Here is a 22653-nt window from a genome sequence, read left to right on the forward strand (position 1 = left end):
TGTTAAAAGATTTACATGTCTACTACACAACAAAGAAGACTCCTGACCACCATCATAGATCTGAGTGCAAAGCAGTAGAAATTTTAACATGGATTTTTTATCTGGTTATTCAAAGGGACAATGTGCTATCAAAGTTACAACTTTATAGTTTTTAGTAACACTACCAACAGATCTCAGGAAAGCAGAGTATCACCTAAATTAGTCACTTTGTCAAGAAGGCAGACACCTCCTTTCCTCGGCAGAAGTATAGAATAGATAACCTAATTCAAAGTAGTCACTTCAGAACCCTGGGTGGTGGTGGTGCTTTACTTGCTAGGTCATGCATGTCCAACTCTTGAGACCCCATGGACTATTGCCCATTAGGCTCCTCTGTCCATGGGATTTCTGAAGCAAGAATACTGGAGTGGGTTGCCATTTCCTTCTCCAGGGGATCTTTCCAACCTAGGGATTGAACCCAGGTCTTCTGCATTCAGGTGGATTCTCTACTGACTGAGCCACCAAGGGAAGCCCTTCAGAATGCCAAGAAGCCTGGCAAATTTCAGCTGTCATCCAGACATTCTTATACTCAAAATTTTGGAAAGAGAAAGCAGACAAAGCAAAATGGAAATAAACAGCACTTTGTTGCACTCAAATAAACTGAAGATTTGTGATTGCTCCAGGGTTAGGAAGCAGCCAACAAAACCAGCAGCAAGTAAAAACCCATTCCAAGAAAGGGGCACCCCCTGTATAGGAAGGAGCCCCTCAAGCTTCGCAGCAGCCTCGTCAAACTGAGAGCCCAGGTTCCAGACACAATAGTCTTCTTGACCTAGAAAGAGTGATCTCACCTGAGAAAGATTTTTCTGGAGAATGCTTCCCATTTTTTTTTTTCTTTATGGCAAGGAAACTTTAGAATCTGAGAGCATGAGAAACATTTAAAATTTCTGAAAGCACAAAGAAATTTGTTAATGGCTTTATAGACATTAGAGAGCCACAAATGCTGATAGGAATCATGGCTGTCTGCTCTCTGTATCTGTTCTTATCCCTCCCGGCTGTTCTTCTTCATTGGAACATGGTTAACATTAATATGTACAGAGTGGGCTTCCCAGGTGGCGCTGCTAGTAAAGAACCCGCCTGACAATGCAGAAGAATTAAAGAGACACGGGTTTGATCCCTGAGTTGGGAGGATCCCCTGGAGGAGGGCATGGCAACCCACTCCAGTATTCTTGCCTGGAAAGTCCCATGGAGAGAGGAACCTGGCAGGCTATGGTCCATATGGTTGGACATGACAAGCATCTTAGCACGCATGCATGTTAGTAGCTGAGCACCAAGCAGAGGAGGAGATAAGGAATGTTATCTCATATTCCAAATTCCCCACAGGGTGTTCGGGCACTACAAAATATAGCTCTTGTGTGGTGGAATTCAGAACATCCTTCCTCCAAGCAGTTGTGTTAATGAGGACTGCATTAGTCTGCTTGAGCTGCCATAGCAGAATAACAGGGACTAAGGAACAACTGAAATTTGTTTTCTCACAGTTCTAGAGGCTGGAAGTCCAAGATCAAGGTCCAGCAGGGCCAGATTCAGGTGAAGGCTCTCCTCCGGGTGTACAGACGGCTGCTTTCCCAGTGTGCCCTCACGGAGAGGGGGAGGGGAAGCTCTGGGGTCTTTTCCTCTTCTTCCCCATGGACCGTAACCTGCCAGGCTCCTCTCTTCATGGAATTTTCCAGGCAAGAATACTGGAGCGGGTTGCCATTTCGTCTTCCAGGGGATCTTCCCCACTCAGGGATCGAACCTGCATCTCTTGTGTCTCCTGCATTAGCAGGCAGAGACTTTACCAACTGCACCACCTGGGACGCTCTCTGATAAGACACCAGTTCTATTAGACAAGGGCCCTACCTTTATGACCTCATTTACCTATAACTACCTCCTAAAAGCCTTATCACCAAACACAGTCATGCTGAGAGTTAGGGCTTCAACATATAAATTTGGAGACAACACCATTCAGTCCATAACAAGGGCCAAGAATAGAACAGAAGGAATTATAAAACAGGTTCAAGAAACTAATTGAAATGTTACTTTTCAACTAGATCTGTACAGGCAAAACTATCTAGGCAGCTGAGCAGTTATCCAAGTCAGCAATATATATATAGCTCTTTCAATAATACAAACCTAGAAGAGAAAAAAAATGTAGGCCTGCTTTCCTCCACCCCCAAAAATCATGCCTAAATCAGTAGTTCTTTGAAGAACCAACCGCAGAGCTTTATTCTAACACAGGTCTTCCCCAGTCCTACTCTGGAGATTCTAAATAGATTGATCTGTAGCGTGGACTAAGGAATCTGCATTTTCAGCAACATCCCAGCTGTTTTGCTATCAGTGGTTGGCTTCCCAGCTGGCGCTAGCATAAAGAACCTGCCTGCCAATGCAGGAGACCTAAGAGACACAGGTTTGATTCCCAGATCGGGAAGATCCCCTGGAGGAAGCCATGGCAACCCACTCCAGTATTCTTGCCTGAAGAATTTCCAAGGACAGAGGAGCCTGGCAGGCTATAGTCCATGGGGTATCAAAGAGTTAGACACGAGTGAAGCAACTTAGCATGCATTCATGTGAAAATCAGGCGACTAAACAGATGCTTCTGTTTTCCTGTTTGCTCCATATCCATAGATGATGGAAAAAAATAGGGTCATGATTTACTGGAAGATAAGTTTAAGGAAAATTTGTTGCATTAAAAGAAATCTGATTCACTGACATGAGTAAAAAGGATATAAGTCATAGGGCAAGTTATTGGAATGACCAGACTCTAGGGGATTTGTTTCCTGGTGATAAAATTTGAGTACTTGCTGCTCTAAAGAATTTTCAGAATAATTCAAAGCCACACATTATCGAGTCCACAATGCAGCTTCAGAGATGTGGTGAATTTTCCCAGAATAATTTGTTTCTGCCGGTCAGAGATCTGATGATTGAGAAGGATATTGTGGGGGACTGGCTGATCCCGGGTCTCGGAGGCTTCTGCCAATGCCCTTTCCTCTGGGGACTTTGGAGGACCTCCTAGACCCCGCCAGCCCTCGAGTTAGGGTTTTCTTTAGCATTTAGCCCCTCCAGGCGTGGTGAAGCAGGGAACAGAAAGAACTGGCTCCCTACAGAGAAGGAGAGGAAAAGAAGAGAAGGATAAGAAATTCCTATTTCACCCACCGCAGCGGGGTGTCCCTAAGCTGGCTCCCACAAGCCACACCTCATTGTCTCCACAGCACTCAGCCTCCAGGCCCGCCTCAGTCCCTGGCAGCTTATCTGCCCCAAAGTAAGGAAAACCTTCTTCATTTCTCTTAACCCCTGGATGATTTCATAACGTTATTGTTCCTCTAAAAATAAATTCTGGGCCCATGTGAAAGGTGTCAGCTGTGAATCTCTTTTCTCCAAGAGGGACACCTCTTTGTTGCCATGAATATTCTGAGAGAAGCCTGGAGTAATATATTCAGTTACTAACTAACTTTTCTCCCCGTCTCCCTGCCTGGCCACTCCTGCAGTGACTTTCCAACCGGAAACAGCCTGCCTGGCAGGAGGCTGGCTCCTGTTCTCGGAAACCAGCCTCCTACTTTCCCCACGAGAAGTCTCACCCTGGAGTCAGAGGAATGGATAAAATCAGTCTCTAGACCCTTGATGTGGGATCAGGCCTTTGTCCTCTTATCCTGAATGACTGAACTTCTGTTTGGAGAAACGTGGTTTTGTTAAAATATTCATCTTTACTGTTAGGTCTTGGACCGTCAGATACAAATGACTTCAGCGGGAGATATGTAACATCCTGAACTTTTATTTTCAACGTCATTCTCTGATTTGGGGTCTTTCTATACGTTTTTCTTGGAAGAACATTCCTCCAGGTCAGGAAGTCACTCTTTTCTCTTCAAAATGGCGACCAGATGGGAAAGAGAGGGAGAGGTCTCAATAATGAGATTGGCACTCAAGAGGCAGCATAGTGTTATCATTGGCCTTAATCAAGGGTTTGCTTGCTAAGTCCCTTCAGTTGTGTCCTACCCCTTGGACTGTAGCCTGCCAGGCTCCACTGTCCATAGAATTCTCCAGTAAGACTACTGGAGTAAGTTGTTGTGCCCTCCTCCAGGGGATCTTCCCAACCCAGGGATCAAACCATCATCTCTTATGTCTAACCTACACTGGCAGGTGGATTCTTTACCATTAGTGCCACCTGGGAAGCCCCATTAGAGGTTTAGACATAGGCATTACTTACGTGTCTGTCCCTGGCATGAGAAGGATGCTTTATATCTGCCTTTGTCACTAAGAGCTTGAATCTCTCCTTGGCGACAGGTTGCACAGAACCACATCTCTCTTGAGCAAGAAGAAGAGTTTTCTCCTGTTACACAAACATTGGTGTCCCTCCGAGCCTGTTGGTGGCCTCTGTGATCGTGAGCAGGGAGACCCCCACCTCTCACTTGGAGGCAGACAGATTAGTCTAAGAGGTCATACTTGCCACGAAACTTCCGCCCAGGAATGGGGAGGATTAATGAGGTGCTATTCCCATTGCAATTCACGCTCTTTAGAAGAAAGTCACTAAGTACTCAGTATTAGAAATAGGGATTATATAGGTAGTCAAGCAAAGAAGATATTCAACTGTTTCTAGTTACTAAAGGAAACTTTAATCTGGGAGTGGGTGGGGGGAAGGGGGGAAAATGCTGAGTATTAAATGTGAAGTTGGGTGAAAGCCAATGTCCCTCACGATGCCAATGTCCAGGAGTACGGTGTGAAATGCTGTGTGTGGTATAAAGATAGACCCATCTGGCTTATGAACTAAGCCTTGGGGAGACTTACATTTCATGGATTCAGATGAAGACCATAAGACACTTTTGTCATACCTGCCTCTGCCATCATGAACCAGTCTACAGCTTTAGTATCTGGAGAAATGTGGCAAAAACATTAGCAAACTACCCCACCCTGCCTGTCAGAGGATGCGGTTCTGGTTTCTTCTGTTTATTATAGTGTGTCCTCAGCTATCATTTACCTGCCTCTGGTAGGATGTGAAATATTTCAGATGGTACATAAGAAACCATTTTTAATTTATTTTAATCGTTAGATAAAATAACAGTGACATTCTGAGATCATTATGTGTCAGTGAAGATTTGAGGAAGATTTCACCAGTGTGCTACAGGGGCAGGAGTGAGAAGTGAATGGATGGGAAGATGGTTCATTACAGTTGTAACATGCAAAACTCCAGTCATTAAATATTTCGAGCTTCTCATGGTCAAACACATAAGAAGTACCTGCGTTGGAATGTGACTAGTTTTTCAGAAGTTCAGATTTTAAAGTCCTAATCTCTTCTGTTTATTATGGTCTGTTCTCAACTATAGTTTGCCTGCCCCTGGTAGGATGTGAGACGTTTCGGAGGGCACATGAGAAGTCATTTTTTAATTTATTTTAATCATTAGGTATTACTATATCTTAACGTGTATTAGAGAGAAGCAACCCATGAAGCCCATGATTCATAAATATAACTGCTAGAACCATGATTCTCAATACTGGTTGCATGTTAGAATCATACAGAATGCTTAAGATTTTTAAAAAACACCAATGCTGGGTGCCACAGTGGATCATGAAATTAGAATCTCTGAGAGGTGCTCCCACCCTAAATATTTCGTGAAAACTCTCCCAGGTGATTGTAAAGAGCAGCCACCATTGGGAACAGCTTGAATAGACTAGAATTAAGCATTTCAAAGTGATCAGTTTTAAACAAAATATTAAGTAAATAATATACAGATATGGCAGAGATTGTGTACAATACAGATATTGTGCTAATAACTGGAGTTCAGTAACTTATCTCTGTCCTGGGTAGCTCTCATTCTGGGAGGCAACACTGATCCTAGGTAGCATGTTAAATTTGGGGGCTAATCAATAAGACTGTCTGTTTTCCAATATGTCACCCTCTGACTCTTCCATGTTTTGGTTCAGAAATGTAACTTTTCTTCTTTCCCTTTTGCCTTTTGGCACCCCCATCAACACACCCATTTTATTGGACCTGAAAACAGATGAGGGGAAAAAGGATGATAAGCACCTTTAATGACGTGTTACTAGATAATGGGATTGCAATTGACTTTGACTCCTTTCACCAGTTCATTCTTTTCTTCATCATTTCTTCACTCCTACAAGTTTTTGAGTACCTACTGTATAGTGCTAAGTCCTTTGTATGTTTAAGTAAACTTAGAACGTTTCTCAGTAAGCATGTGTTATCTTTATGATATGATCAAATAAATCTTAAAAGTCACATTCCATTTTAGGAAAACTAAGGGAATGATTGAGGGCAAGAGGAGAAGCGGGTGTTAGAGGATGAGATGGTTAAATAACATCACTGACTCAATGGACGTGAGTTTGATGTGAACTCCAGGAGATGGTGAAGGACAGGGAAGCCTGGTGTCCATGGGGTTGCAAAAAAGTCAGACACAACTTAACAACTGAACAACGACAACAAATACTGTACAGTCTTCCCAGGTAGTTAGTGGTAAAGAATCTTGCCTGCTAATGCGGAGACACAAGAATCGCGGGTTCCATCCCTGCATTGAGAAGATCTCCTGGAGTAGGAAATGGCAACCCACTCCAGTGTTCTTACCTGAAAGATTCCATGGACGGAGGAGCCTGGCAGGCTACAGTCCATACACAGGGCATCAAAGAGTCAGACATGACTGAACGACTAAGCACAAAGCGTACTGTACGTGGCTGACATTCTCCATTCACCATGTAGCTGGTGGGAGAAAGGGGTGACATAGTGTCAGAAGTTGAGAAGTGAAGGCATTTTCAGCCATACCTGAAAATCACAGAAGGGTTGTGTGAGAAAGCCCTAGAGATATTTCCTCTGTGAAATGAAGGAAATAAAACCCATCCTGAGGCACTGGAAAAGGTGTCCAAGCCCCTTTTCCTCTCTTCTTTCATCTGTTAAATGGGGATAATGGCACTCTGTGTTTTCCTACCTCAGAGAGGCATTAGCAGGTCTATTTAAAGGCTCTTCTAAGGAAAGCTGCTGTGTAATTACCAAGAACAGCTATGATAAAGAAACCTAAATACAACATCAAATCAGCTGGAACACGTTCTCCAGGGAGTTTACTTCTCTGGAAAAATTTAAGAAAAGGTAGCAGCTCTCCTCTGGGGACTTTTGGATACCCTTCTAGCTGGAAGTTCAGGGAAGGCTAGCTGATTTGCAAAAAGTCTCCTTCTAGCCATTGATACAGGGTCTTCTTCTGTTTACTTTTCCCCATAGTCTAAGCAGTTTCCTCCTTAAATTTGTGTTTCATGTTTTTTCAGATCTTAACTCAGAAACACTTTTATTCCTGAGAAGAATCCCAAGCAAGGCGCTTACCTATGAGAAAAAGAGAGAGACAAAGAAAGAAAAAGGAAGGTTATAAGGTGGAGGATATATGTATTTTACAGAGGATAAGTGATGGGGAATTCCTTGATAATTTATAAAAAAAAAAAAGAGGGCTGACGTAATTGATCATTAATGTCAGGCTTTGCTGAAATTCATTTGACAAAGCATGTAGGTTAGATTAGAGGGGAGCGGAAGCTCACAAAGCAAGGACATCACAGTTAAAACAGCTCCAGAGAAAGCCAACCCAGCTGAATGAGGTTACTGGCAGTTTGGTTGAAATGAAGAGATACATATTTTTATATTGGTTGATTAACAATGTTGTGTTAGTTTCATATGTACAACAAAGTGATTCAGTTATACATATACATGTATCTATTCTTTTTCAAATTCTTTTCCTAATTAGGTTGCTACAGAATATTGAGCAGAGTTCTCCATGCTCTACCATAGTCCTCATTGGTTATTCATTGTAAATATAGTGGTGTATATGTGTTACAGCTCCAGAATCCATAGAGCATTGGGCTTGATAGAATATTGACTATAGCAGGAAAATGAGAGAAGAGTCAAGATTCCCGTAAAATCTGGTGACTTGGATATCATAAGGTTTGGAGACTTCCTTAACAAGGAGCTGGCAGCCAGGAGTGAGTGGGTTGAATTTATGAATGAGATCTAGACCAATATCATTGCAGGAAGCCCAGTGATTTTATGTTTTTTTTAAACTTGCTTATGCAGTAAATATTCTGACTGCTTATAAACAATGCACCTATGGTACCTGAAAAGGCTTCTAAGCAATAAAAGAAAATGCCAAAATTCCAAAGATGCATTTTCAAATGAGTGCTTTATAAGGTTAATAAATGATGCATAATAATAATAGTTGCCATTAATCGATTGATTACTATGTGTTCAGTGCTCAGTCACTCATTCATGTCCTATTCTTTGCGGCTTCATGGACTGTAGCCCGCCAGGCTCCTCTGTTTATGGAAGTTTCCAGATAAGAGTACTGGAGTGGGGTCACTTCCTACTCCAGGGAATCTTCCTGACCCAGGGATCGAACCCATGTCTCCTGAGTCTCCTGCATTGACAGGAGTATTCTTTACCACTAGCATTTCCCAGGCTACCTGGGAAACCCTGATTACTGTGGGACTATAGACATATTTTCCATATGCAACTCAGATGTCATCTGGTGGCTTTTCAGATCTGCTAAAGATCTGGTAAATTTGTTATAAACCCCTCCAATCCCATGGCCTGTGGAAATTCAAAACCTGTCTGTGTCTGTGAATCCTGGGCGGGGGCGGGGGGGGAGGCGAGCAGAGGTGGTGTTTACATCTTCCCAGTTTTCCCTGCCTCCCAGTTCACTACCATACGTCACTACTGTATCACTAGATATGAAATGCCCCCTTGACTCAATGCTTGTATAAAATACTAAGCCATTCTAGGGTTAGCAAAGTTCACTGAAGTTGGAAAGTCATGGGAACAGTTAAAACTTCTTCTTGTCTTCTCCAGCCTCTCTCTACTGGATTATGTTGGGAGCATCAATTTTGTCTCCCCTCACTGTGCAGAGGCATTCATCTTTAAAGGCAAGAGCAGCACAAAATGCCTTTCCTTTGCTGAAGAGACTGGCTGTAGAAGGTGATTCCATTTATGAGTCGCAGCTATTTCTTTTCAACCATTACACTTAGATGACTTTGACACTCAAAACATTCCCACTTTACAGATGAGGCAACTGAGGCTTCAAGGTGTTGAATACCAGCCTAAGGACAGAAAATATATGAAGTGGTAAAAAAGAGAACTTAAATCCAGAACTGGCTGACTCTTAAAATTAACTTAGTCTGGGGCTTCCTTGGTGGTCTAGTGGTTGGGAATCTGCCTGCCAAAGCAGGGGACACAGGTACGATATTTGGGAGGATCCCACAGATTGGGGCAACTAAGCCCTCAAGCCACAACTATTGAGCCTGCCCACATAGAGCCCTTGCTCCACAACAAGAGAAGCCATCACATTGAGAAGCCCACTCATTGCAACTAGAGATTAGCCTGCGTGCAGCAACAAAGACTCAATGCAGCCAAAAATAAGTCTTAAAAATATTAAAATTGGCTTTTGAAGGATGGAATAATTATTAATCTACAGATGGCTCAGGTAATATTTATCTACAGGTAAAGAATCCGCCTGCCAAAGCCAGAGACGCAGGAGACACAGGTTTGATCCCTGGGTCAGGAAGATCCCCTAGAGAAGGAAATGGCAACCCACTCCAGTATTCTTGTCTGGAGAATCCCATGGAGGGAGGAGCCTGGCAGACTACAGTCCATGGGGTCACAAAGAGTCGGACACAACTGAGCATGCACATACTTACCCCCATTTACCCTGTCACTTCAGAACTGCTTAGTTTTTCCATTATATATTTGTTTAAAACACACACACACACACACACACACACTTCTAAAGACCGTATATGGGGAATTACAGAGTAAAAATCCAAATATTTATGTATCATTTCAGAGAGAATGAGTTGGGATAATTAAAATATGTAAACAATGGAAATGTGATTCTATTATTTTTAAGTAATAAAATTTTGATGGGGACATGGGATACTCGCTTATCAACCTGCAAATTACACAAAAGAATAGCTATTATTAATGATACGGCAATGATGGGAAGGAGGAGGACAAAGAGAAAAGTGATGGTGATAGATGGCATTTAATTAGCACTGTTATAAATGATTTACATGTATGTGTGTGTGTATATATATATGTATGTGTATATATGTGTGTGTGTGTATATATATATATATATATACATATAAGCCCTTAGAGTTAAACAAACCTATGCTTTAGATCTGTTCTTATCCCAGTTTTACAAACGAGATTCAAGAGGGCAAAGAGGCAGCCCAAGGTCACTCGTTTCAGAATGTGTGTTGCTAAGTTGCTTCAGTCATGTTCGATTCTTTGCAGCCCTGTGAACGGTAGCCCTCCAGGGTCGTCTGTCCATGGGATTCTCCAGGCAAGAATAACCAAGTGGGTTGCCATGCCCTCCTCCAGGGAATCTTCCGAACCCAGGGGTCCAACCTGCTTCTGTTAAGTCTCCGGCATTGGCAGCTGAGCTCTTTACCACTAGCACCACCTGGGAAGCCCCATCTCAGAACGGTGGAAGCCAAACGTCTCACTAATTGTCAGACCTACACCCTTAACAACCAGGCTGTCTTGCTTGGAGAATCATGATGTTTCCGATAGATGTCCCCACTAGGATGGAAGTAACTACCATGAGGAATAGGGAATTTATTCCTCTTGTTCACACTATCATCTTTAGTGTTTAAAACACAGTAGAAACTGGAACATCTTAGAAACTCAGTAATTGTTAAATGACAGATGAAACAAAGTCTCAATTAATAGAGGATATACAAGCATTTAAAAAGAGGCATGCATTGATGTTTAAAAATACTTAACTAAAAGAAATATAGAATAGGGAAAAAACTGACTTGAATACCTGGCTTGTCTTGCTTTAAAAAAAAAAAAAATCTGTGTTTATAGTCAGCTGGAAGCTGTACAGAAATCAATACTGTTCCATGCCAGCTGAAAGACCATTGTCATTTTGGAAAGCTTTAAAAAAAAGTATGTCCATCACACATTGTATTTGTTATATGTGTGCAGTTCTGACCATCACATTTTTGAAAGGGACAATGGTTGTCCAGAATACACTCAAGAAGGTGAACAGCATAGTAAAGAAAATTGAAACTTTTTCAGAAAGAAAGGGAAATTTTCAACATGGAAAAGAGAAGACACAGCAACTATCTTCCAATGTTGGAGAGGTGCCGTGACAAAGAGCCGGGCACTTGTTCTTTTTCTCTGAAAGACTTATCAACTCAGCATCAAGAGAAGAAAAAATAGATCTAACACAACTGTCCAATAGCTTTCCACAATAGAGTGCAGTTGAAAAACTGAGATCCATTTCCTTATAAATTTCCAAGCTAATAAGAATGTTTTCTTATTAAAAAAATAAAAACTAACTATTGAAAGGATTTCTACATTATATAGAGAACTGTACCAAATGAGTGGCCTGAAGTCTGGCTGTGTCAGAATCAACCAGAAAACTGTAACATTATTGATTTTTAAGACCTCATCCCACTGAAACATAATCTCTGGAAATTGAGACCTAAGAATTTATCTCAAGAATCTGAGTTTTTTAGTCCCCTCAGGTGATACTGATGACTTTCCAGGCTTGGGAATTCCTAGAGAAGATGAATTTAAACTTCTCTTTTAATTCTCTGACTTAATGATTCTTCAGAATACTACAGAACATTTTCTTTAATAAATAGTTGAGAATGATTTGTTATCTGTAAAAAGAACTTAGCCTAAATGTAGGTGGGTGGCTCTAAAGTGCCAGCAGACCAACTGACTTCTTAAATTGGTTAAAACTCTTCTTGCAACCTAGTTAATAAAAACTTTTTATATGTATCCTGTGAAGGAAAACTTTACCTGGCCTGTTTCCCAATTATTAAAGTTCCAAATCACTGAAATATAAATAAATGAGACTTTACCATACTTAGAACACCAGTATGATGAAAAATTTGTTTATACCAGGAGATTTTAGGTTATTCTTCAATCATTCATCCCCGGAACCAAAGTACCTATGCGCGCAAGCACACAAGCATACATACGCACACACACGCACAAATGTGACACATGGTAAATGTTGGGTGATTACTGAGCTGGAACAAAAGAGACCTTCAAATTCCATTGCCTTTTTAACCTTATATTTTTCTAAACAGGAATCTAAGAACCCAAAGGCATCCAAATTATATTATTAATCATGACATTCTCAGCTCTTTAAGTTTCTCTAATTACTTACCTTTTAAATGTATTACTTTGGTCTAAGAAGTGCAAAGATGAGGAGTAAAAATAAATATTTTTAAAATATTAACAGACTTAAAGAGAACAGATTAAGTTTGGCTCAATTAATTTCCTATGTAAAGATCTTCTAAAAAGTATACTATGTTGCCTTATAAAGGAACTCTATTGCAATATTACAGATTTTGTCCTAATCTAAAATTAAACCTGTAAAGCTCTACTGGAATTGTTTGGAAGAGAATAATTGAAAGCCCCCTCAGCAAGTTAATTCAGATCCTTCTAATTTTACTTTTCTAGTTCACAAGGTATCTTTTTTCATGGTGTTTTCAAATTGAAGTTCACACACATCACATAAATGGCATGGTAATCAGAGGTTTCAATATCTGATATGCATTCATTATTATCTGTCATTATTGTGATTGTCACTATTATAATTGCACACTGTAAAAAGAATGGGAGCTTTTCCACAGGAATTATTCACGTGTATTAGTTTCTAGGAGTAATTGAATAGTTGACATTGCATTTATATCAAAGTAAAATATGTGTTGGTTTTTCTCATTTGTTTTATTCTTAAGAAATAAGAAATGTAGAGTAATCTCTATTAGGTCTCTTTATTTGTCTCTTTATTTAAAGGTTCACAGTTTTATGTCATGTCCAAAGTATATTTTCTTATAACAAGGCTCAAAGACAGCCATTATAATTTAATTGATAATTTTCTAAGGACATACAATTATAAGATAACAGCTAGGTAGTGAAATCCTCTTAATTAGCTTGTATTTATATATATGAACTCAACAAGAATCTCAGTGAAAAATACCACTTTTCTTTTTTAACTAATCAGGTTTGGCGTAATGAAATAAAGCCCACATTGTACTGTCAATACCAAAGATTGATTTAATAATCATTTACCTTAGAGTTTACATAGAACATTTCACTTCATTGTCTCATATAATCCTCACACAGATCAGATATTACTCCTCTATTTAAAGATAAGAAAACATAGGCTCTAAGAAGCCAAGTAATTTATACAAAGTCACTCTGCTAAATTACAAAATTAGCCCTAGAATCCAGGTCACCTGGGTCTTAACCAGAATTTATGTTAAAATAAAAATTTTTTAAGTGATTTGAATTTTAAAAAGATCAGTGGCTTGGTAGTTAGAAGACCTAAGTCTGAACATTGTTTCTGCCACTTTATTTGACTCTAAGAACTTTCTTATGCCCCTGTTGAGTGAACTATACCTGAGACAGGGCCGTTTTGAGAATTGATGGAGAAAATGCCAAGAAAACCACTCAAGTGCATTTTGTTGTTTTATGTGTTCTTTCTTCTGTGCTGTGCTACTTCTCACATGTTTTATCCCATTTTTGCTTTCTGTATGATTCACTTTCACAAGATAGAGTGTTAAACTTTATTTAGAATTAAACAGTATTAATATCAGGTTGGAACATGGAGTAACATAAGCTTTAGGAACAAAATACTCCAAGTAAGAATGCCATAAAAATGAATGAAGGATGATGTAAATGTAACAATGCAAAACCTTTAGAATGTGTCTTCACTCACCAGGGAGGTCATAGTAATAAACTCAGAGCACTGTTCTCTTACAGAAAACACGCAGCCAATGAGGGATTTCCTTTCCTCCCATGTAATTCTTCAGGAGGCCCGGGTGGTTCAGAGACATGTCCTAGTTGATGCGGAGTCTCTCCTAGCTGCTTTGCCAGCTAACGCTTTGAGTTGTGTCTTTGCTGGCAGGATGGCAGTTGTTACCATTTGCCAGCTGATCAGTGGCTTATGTGTTGATGATCCCAGTCCAGTTAGTAGGGGACAGAAAGGACAAAGACTCTCCATCTTCTTTGGGCATCTTCTTTGGCTCTTTGGGCAGTAATGACAAAGACCCTTGATCCTCTCCTCATCTGGAGAGATGGTCCATCTCAGGAGGTATTGAAAATCACCAGTGGGACTGGTCCAGGGAAACTGGCCTTATCAGTGAATGAAATACCCTTACCTGAGCATCATTTGAGCCATACATTTATCTCCCTTTGTCACTCCTGAAACACATTTTTTAAAGCTGTACATTTATTTAAATATTTAAACAGAGACCGAATTACCATTTGGTAATTGACTTTGGTCATACCATTCCAATGAATCCTTGCCTCTATGTCTAATGGGTAGATACTGGTCCATCTACCCCCACTTTTGGGCTTCTCTGCAGACTTAGATGGTGAAGAATCCGCCTGCATTGCGGGACACCTAGGTTTGATCCCTGGGTTGGGAAGATCCCCTGGAGAAGGGCACGGCAACCCACTCCAGTATTCTCACCTGGAGAATCCTCCTGGACAGCAGAGCCTGATGGTCTACAGTCCGTGGAGTCTCAAAGAGTCGGCCACGACTAAGCAGCAAGGCACAAGCACCCCTACTTCTAGTCTAGAGCATGTCCATGTGTCAAATCACGATAGCCACGAATCGTGACTTCTGGTTGAACAGGTCTGTCCACACATGGAAACTGACAGCAGTCTAAAAATACAGTTGCTGTCATCTTGTACTCACAGAGTGGTTGATTATTTGGGCTAAAACTACAGAACAACCAAAAAAAATAGTCTTATATTAGTTCTGTAACCAGACATTTTGGAAATGATATGGCACGTGAATTATGTATTATTTGCAAGTAAAAGAGAGTTATGTACTGCACTGAGTTTCCTTAACCCTTCTTAACAAACCTCCCTAATGACTGAAATCCTCAAAATATGGAGCTTTTTGCTATTAATATTGTTTTTGTTTTCCAACTACTGATCTATATGATCACCTTCATATAGGTATACCCTGTATGATGGGCTTCCCTTGTGGCTCAGCTGGTAAAGAATCTGCCTGCATTGTGGGAGGCCTGGGTTCGATCCCTGGGTTGGGAAGATCCCCTGGGGAAGGGAAAGGCTACCCACTCCAGTGTTCTGGCCTGGAGAATTCCATGGACTGTATAGTACATGGGGTTGCAGAGTCAGACACAACTGAATGACTTTCACTTTCATTACTGATCTATAAGATATGTGAGTATAGTTCCAAAGTACTTCAACTTCAAAATAGTTGAGTTTATTTTTGTTTGTGGCAAAATTAATGTCATAAGCTGATATCACATTAAATATTCTACAAATACAGCTGCCTGCATGCATGAGTCCCTGATACGAGTTTCTCCAGAAAGTGTTTTTTCCTGATGAGCCATACATGAAGCATTCAATGGCACTAGAGTTTCATTAAAGGAATTCTCTTGTTCCCTTCCTTCCCATGGAAATGTCATTAACTGTATTAAGTTAACTCTCTGAATGTTAGGTTCTTAACCAACAAACAGCGCTTCTCCACAAGGGCATACTTCGCCAAGCATCCTTGAATCAGAACAACCATGATGAACATGTAAGCATAGATTCGGAGCCACACAGTGGGTGGTGATCATATTTAAGAGGAACCCTTTTACGTTTATTGACTTTTTCCCTCCATCATGGTTGTTGCATTTCTTCCACCACCACCTTCAGCCTTTCAGGTAAATGAGAAGTTCAATTATATGTAAAGCGACCGTTAAATCAGCAGGGCCCTTGTGGGGGTCTGGGCCTCCCCTTCTCCCTCCAATCGCAAGTGAGCTCAGTCCATTACTGTTCCCAGGATCGTGCATCCATCAGGTCAAGTGTGCAGGGCAGGGTGCATCTTATAGCTTTTACTGCATATGAGACGTTGCAGGCCTGTTCTCAGGAACTGCCAGGCAGCCTGGGAATCACAGTCACGGTTAATAGCAGTGAATTGCAAGCTCTTGATGGGTGGGTAGTCACTCCTTTCAGTGGTTGCCCCCTGGGGGGAGAAGGTAGAAAAACAGAGGGAGGGAATTAGAGTGACTTTGCACAGTTGAGCAAGTTCATGCCGCTGGATCAGTGGCAAGCATTGGCAGGGCTCCGCTCTGGGGAGGCTCAGAACAACCTCGCAGTCTCATTTTTACCAATTGGTGCTGCTGTATTGCCAGTGGTGCTCGGGGATGGGGGGAGTGGGAGGAGGAGCTGGGAAGAGCATGAAGGCAGAAGTCTCAGCTAAATTAAACAAAAAGTCCTGTTGGCGCTGGTGAACCCACCCCAGTTAGCCCCTATGCTACTAATTGTACCAAACTGGTATTTGAAGTTCGCCGGGTGATTAAAGAGTTGGCTCACAAACTCTCTGCATAACCTTAATTTTTTCAAGGTTCTTTGAGTGGAGAATGGTTTATAATAATGATTTTGACTAATACGATTTTTGACATGCAACTTTAATGCTTAACCTTAGTACAACTCCAGAGCATTTCATGTGTACTCAGCTGTAAAGAGTGATGATTTAAAGGGATAATGTAAGAAAAAGGTCGTTCTAGAATGAACCTCTAACAAATTGCATAAAAGGAACTTATTATTCCTTGAGTATGGGGATATGCCGTGCTTCTGATCATTTCTCTGCTTGGTTCAAAAAAAAAAATTGTTGAGAATGAATGGGAAAAGAAACAGGAAAAAAATGAAATAGAAATCTGCAAGCAGAGAACATTCTTTTGATGGTTATGATTTTGTTGCCACTAAAAAGGCTCTACAATAATGTGGTTATTCATCTCCTCTTTTGTTTTGGGTGAAGAATTCGCTCTAACAAGAAAATGCTGTTATTGGTCGGCGGATTGCCTCCTGGGCCGGACCGGCTCCCCAGCAATCTGGTTCAGTACTACGATGATGAAAAGAAGACCTGGAAAATCCTCACAAGTGAGTGCCTTTCTTTCTTTCTTTACCCACCTATTTATTTCAATGTAGAACTATCTCGATGAATTCAAAAACATGGTTAATCAAATTAGACATTTTATTGATTTGTTACCGTTTGGAAGTCTGTGTATGTATCACAAGAGGTCTAGAGTGAAAGACTAAATTAACATTGCAGAGATGGCCAACTGGGTAATGGGAAGAGGCTTAAAGGAAAAACTGGCCTAAAATCACTGCACCAAGTTGGTGTGTCTGCTTATGTTTCTTTCAAGAGAAATTCTTCAGGTATGTTTTTGCTCTTTGAAAAGGGAAAGCTTGCTGAATAGCAGTCAGCTAGTAAATTTCCTCAGGTCCAAATGGTTACTGAGTTCATTGTCTCTGTAATTAACATTGGGTTTGCTTTGAGGCATCTTTGCTCATTAACCTTTAGGCTGTGGTCCCCAGCCTTTAGAAAACCACCCCCTTCCCAGGCTCCCCTGCCCCCACGTCCACTGTTCGAATGGACCGAGATACCCCTGTCCTAGCCCTACTGCATTAAATTGTGCTTGCAGACTTTCACCCAAGATTCTTCTCCTCCCTTCCTTAAAGGGTGATTGTGTTTTACAGCAAACCTCTTGCCTCGGGCACGGAGATTTGGAACTTATTGTTACATCGGTTATGATTCCCAATCTGACTCAGTCATGGAATCAAAAATCATCGTTTCTTGAGTGCAGCAGACTGTGCGCACCAGTCCCCTCGTGGGCACAGTGGCTGCACTGGTCAATAAAACTAAATTTTAACTGTCAAAATTGCCCAGAGCTGTATAGATAAAATAATAAATGAGCAATTTTGATCCATAAATCAAAGCCATACATTTGAAACCCGCCAAAGTGAAAGTTAGATTTCCTTGTTGCATGTGTCTTTTGAAGCAGTTATATATTTTAGCAGATTTTTAAAAAAGTCGTTTCCTCTCCTCTTATGGAAAACCCTTTAAAATAATAGAAACAGGACAACAGTTTGGCCATACATGCAGAAGAGGAGTAGAGGCATGTGAGGTGGTGCTTGAAATAATACATTTTCTCAGCTGGCTTACTCCAGCAAACCTGCAGACCTGCAGTAGCATTGTCCAGAAACTGCAATGGGAAGGCTCCCTGGACACCTACAACCTCTGTTTGTAGTAACGAAGTAGTGGAGGGTAGCTGCCAGATTAGGAAGGAAAAGGCAAAAGTAAGTTAGAGATACCGTCAAATGATATTCATTCTCTTTTTGACAAAATGTTGTTCATAGTAGTTTAAACATCTGAATGAGTGACCCTGATGCTGGGAAAGATTGAGGGCAGGAGGAGAAGGGGATGACAGGGGATGGTTGAATGGCATTATCAACTCAGTGGACAGGAGTCTGAGCAGACTTGGGAGATAGTGAAGAACAGGGAAGCCTGGTGTGCTGCAGTTCATGGGGTCGCAAAGAGTTGGACATGACTTGAACAACCACAATGAGTGACCAAGCTGTGTTTTTCAGGATGCCTCGGAAACTCAAGCTAAAGTAAAACCAAAGAATCAATTTTCTGACACTTGATCAATAGAGAAGGTCCACACAGAATGAGATGTGGACACCCAGAGGAGGTGAGAGGGAAGAGGAAGAACAAGAGATTCTTGATGAAAGAGGACAAAAACAGAGGCCTGGGGACAGGGGGATATTAGACCCAAACAATAAATGATATTCACTCACAAATACATCTCTTTTCCCAGGTACATCAGGCAGGGTCCAATTATCTAATGGTTTGAAGGCCTTCATTAAAGGCAAAAAGATCAATTAAAGCATGATGAACAACTTATGAAAAGTCTTATGTTCGTTTCAAGCCTTGTTCAGAAAGAGAGTGCTCATCCAATTTATTGTTCAACCTGGGAAGCTTTAGAGTCTGAAATGGGGATCTTTTCATTCTTCTGGCACAACAGGTAGGACCAGAACATAGGGTCACCCTACTTCAGTTCCTCATATTGCCTGATTAACTCTTTACTTAGTGAGGCGCAGTAAGAAAGCATGAACTTGAGTTGGTCAGACCTAGGTTTGAACCCATGTCTGTGACCTTGAGCAAGTCATGTAAATGTCTTGAATCATGGCTTATTCATTCTGTCAGCATCCTTTGAGGATTTTTAAAATAAAATTGTGTTGGTAAACCATCAAGCACACAGCAGGAACTCAAAAAATTGCGAATGTTATTGCTATTGTTGTAACTCTACAACCAATATTGGCATAAGGACTGTGTGTACCTTTATACTTTTGAGGTATCTGTCATCTCAAGCTCTCCAAGCAGAGGAGAGACAAATTACATTGTAACAGATCCAGTACTAAACCCACCATTTTGGAATAGGGAGACCGTTTTCTCTAGTTTTCGTGCATTGAATGTAGATGTCTTCAGACTAAGAAGTAAAGACAAATGGGTTCTGTTGACTCCATCAGCTTTGAAATTGGAAGGAAATAAAGACATTAATGTATAGAAAAGTTCTAATAGAAACATGTTCAAAACTTTTGGATCTTTTTTTCCTATACTCAGGAAGGTGCATGACTTTGAAATAAATGTCTACTCTACTGATAGTAGACAATGATACTCTTCATTTCACTGGGTTTGCACTTTAAGAAATCAAGTTTATTACCTTCTGGGCTGTGACTACACAGTCCCATGTGAAAGCATATTTTTCAGGTTTATGGGAGAAATATAGACAGTCTATCTGTATGATTTCTGCTGCTGGTTTGTATTTTTTTAATTAAGGCATCTTATTTGGCTAAATTGAATAGATATGTCAGTTAACTGATCAATTTCCACACTGTTGGGGCGATCTAAACCCATGGGACTGTAGCCTTCCAGGCTCTCATTTCATGGACTTCTCCAGGTAAGAATACTGGAGTGGGTTGCCATTTCCTCCTCCAGGGGATCTTCCTGATCCAGGGATCGAACCTGCATTTCCTGCATTGCAGGCAGATTCTTTACTGCTGAACCACCAGGGATGCCCCAATAATAAGTGAAAAAGTGTTTCTTACTGGATAAGAAGTATCCAAATTCTCCCCAAATCTAATGAAACAGTAAGGACTGCAGAACTGCTCGTGGTCATTTTTTTTTACTCCAAAAAACTGCTAAGCCAGTTGGCAGGAGTTGAAGATGACAATTAATGCTTGCAGACAGTTCCTAGTGTGGAGTCTGCCTATGTATTGAATGATTCTCGTCATAAGAACTAATAAATAAGTTAACCAGCGAAAACCTAAAATCTGGGATTACCTAGAGCCTTTGAATCATAGAATCCTTTGCCCACTTGGCTTGAGCGTTTCTAGCCTGTCTCACAGACATGTTTTTTTTTAGAAGGATGTCATCCCCAGGTGGGCACACAGATGCCCACTTACAGGAGTCATACCCCTTATACATGTATAATAATAAGAAAAAGAAGAATTAAGAGGAAAGTCAGTCAAAACTTTCTTTACCTTTTATTCTGATGCATTATTTATGTTTTAGAAACACTATCTTAAGGGGTCCACAAATAACAATAAATTGAATATGGTGGAGGTCAGTGGAAGTGAAAAGGTGGTTCTATCTAACATAAAGAAAACAAAATTCAACAGTCTACCTAGCCAGTGGCTTGGTCTACCCAAACAGCAAAGGGAACACTTATTCTCCCTGAAAAGATTGTCTTGGTAACATGCTAACACAGCCTTCATTTTTATCTTTCTCTTTGGGAAAAAAAATCACTTATATAACATTATAAAATCAACATTATGAATTGTAACAGAGCTCCCCAGCCTCTGTCAGCAACATACTAAGAAATACCCTGCAAGAATGAAGGTTAAGTCCTTTTGTAAGTGTGAAATGTTAAGTATTAACAAGAAAATTGGCATTGTTGTTTCTCTTGACTGTTAATAATGAAAGGGAAGTTGAAATGCACTTTTGTTCATTTTTATTTTACAGTACTGCTTTTCTTGCATTTCTCACTCCTGCACGCAGTCTCCCGTTTCATTCTTAACTTATTAGGAAGCGGCACAGGAGACATGAATACTAAAATGGCCAATGCAAAAAGCGTGCCTCTTGCACTTTACAGGCCTTAAATCCTTCCTGTAAAGATCAAGGAAAATGGTCCCTGTGGCTGCTGTGAACCGCTGTAACGTCTGACTGACATATCAAAGTTTTCACGAAGTCCTCGTGTGGAAGCAGCTTACCTTCCTTCTCACGAGATGGTCCTGAGGGGCTGTCGATTCTTCGGGTTCCCCACTGACCATTGTCTTTACTGGTGGGTAAAGTGTTTCCCTGAAATTGACCTTGTTTTGCTGACATTTCAGATAAGAGACCTACTTATTCAGGGCTTCTTATTGTTTTCCTTGAGCAATTCCAGGAAAAGGATTTAAAATACAGATTTCTCTCTCCACGTGCTGATAATGATTTCCTTTTAGTAAGGTTAGATTAAAAATTAGAAGAGCTGAGTTAGAAAGGTGTGTTCCTTCTTTTGGCCGCTTTCAGTTCCCTCTGTTAGCCTTTGTTCCTCTTCCTTTAAGTTTACAACTTTGTCCTCTACTTGATAGTGCAAGGATTTGAGAACTTGTATTTTTTCAGTCATAGAAAATAAAGGAAACCATTGTACAGAGGTTTCCTGAGCTTCCTGTCTGGTTTGTGGAGGACCTTGAACTTGATCCTGCCCGAGCAGGAATAGTTTTGGGACTGGATGTCATCAATTTCTTTTACGAGAGTTGCAGAGATGAGAGGCTGGTGGACGCTTGATTTTTTTTAAAAAAACATATTTTCCATAAATGTTGAAGAAAGAATACTGAGAAAATACATCTTGTGTCAGACATTGAACTTCAATTCCAAAAGATAAATGTAGATTTGATATTTCGCCAATATTTGAGCAATGGAGAATGGTTTAATTGCTGGTTATTCAGGGAATAATAAACCTGCACATTGACAGTTTAATTGGACTCCTTTCTTGGGCTTCTGTTTCTTGATTTCAGTTCATTTCTGTTCTTTGAGGATATATTGGAGAGGTGGAGATGGCAAGTTAGTGGAAAACAATCACTTCTTATGATGATTTGCTTTGAAAGAAATAAAAAGTAAATTTAATTGAGGGTTCTGTACCTTTATGTTTCCTTTATTCACGTTATCTATATTACCCAGAACCAAAACCCACAACTTGTTTAGCTTAATTTCTAGACAGGCAGGTAGAGTCTGTGGATAGTGCATTTTGCATTGCAGGAGAACGTCAGAAAACAACTAGGTGCTTCCAGAATGACTCAAAATGCCTGGGAAGCATTTAAACTTAACTGCAGACCTTATTCCTTTATGAAGCAAGCAATTATTGAATACCCACTCTATGCTAGTTGGCAAGGTAAAAGGTGATCAAATCTCCTCTCAAGAACCCAAGGAGGCAATGAAAGCAAGATTGTGCTGAGGAATAAACAGGAGAAGCTGAGCTTACATGGGAGCCCCGAAAGTACCCTTCATCTAAACATGGGAGGTTAGGAAGGCTTCTGTAAAAGTGATCCTCTGTAAAACTGAGAAAAATGCGTAGGAATTATTGATGCAAAGAGGTAGATGATCGGGACTTCCCTGGTGGTCCAGTGGCTAAGACTCAGCGCTCCCAATGCAGAAGGCTCAGATTCAATCCCAGGTCAGGGAACTAGACCCCATGTGTGGCAACTAAAAAGATCCTGCATGCTGTGACTAAAGACCCCCCAGTACTGCACTAAGACCAAATAAATAAATGAATAAACAAATATTTTTAACAAGAGAT

General features: G+C 40.7%; 1 protein-coding gene across 4 annotated transcripts in view; it reads left to right on the forward strand.

The window, feature by feature from the left end:
• Positions 1 to 22653, forward strand: part of KLHL14 (kelch like family member 14) — a 138174-nt gene that overhangs the window by 43321 nt on the left and 72200 nt on the right. For all 4 annotated transcript variants that reach the window (XM_043889456.1, XM_043889454.1, XM_043889455.1 and 1 more), the window contains exon 3: positions 16791 to 16912. In XM_043889456.1, the coding sequence (XP_043745391.1) occupies positions 16791 to 16912 (122 nt within the window). The remainder of the gene's footprint in view (positions 1 to 16790; positions 16913 to 22653) is intronic.

Source organism: Cervus elaphus, chromosome 27 (assembly GCF_910594005.1).
Source record: "Cervus elaphus chromosome 27, mCerEla1.1, whole genome shotgun sequence".
Classification (NCBI taxonomy): Eukaryota; Metazoa; Chordata; class Mammalia; order Artiodactyla; family Cervidae; genus Cervus; species Cervus elaphus.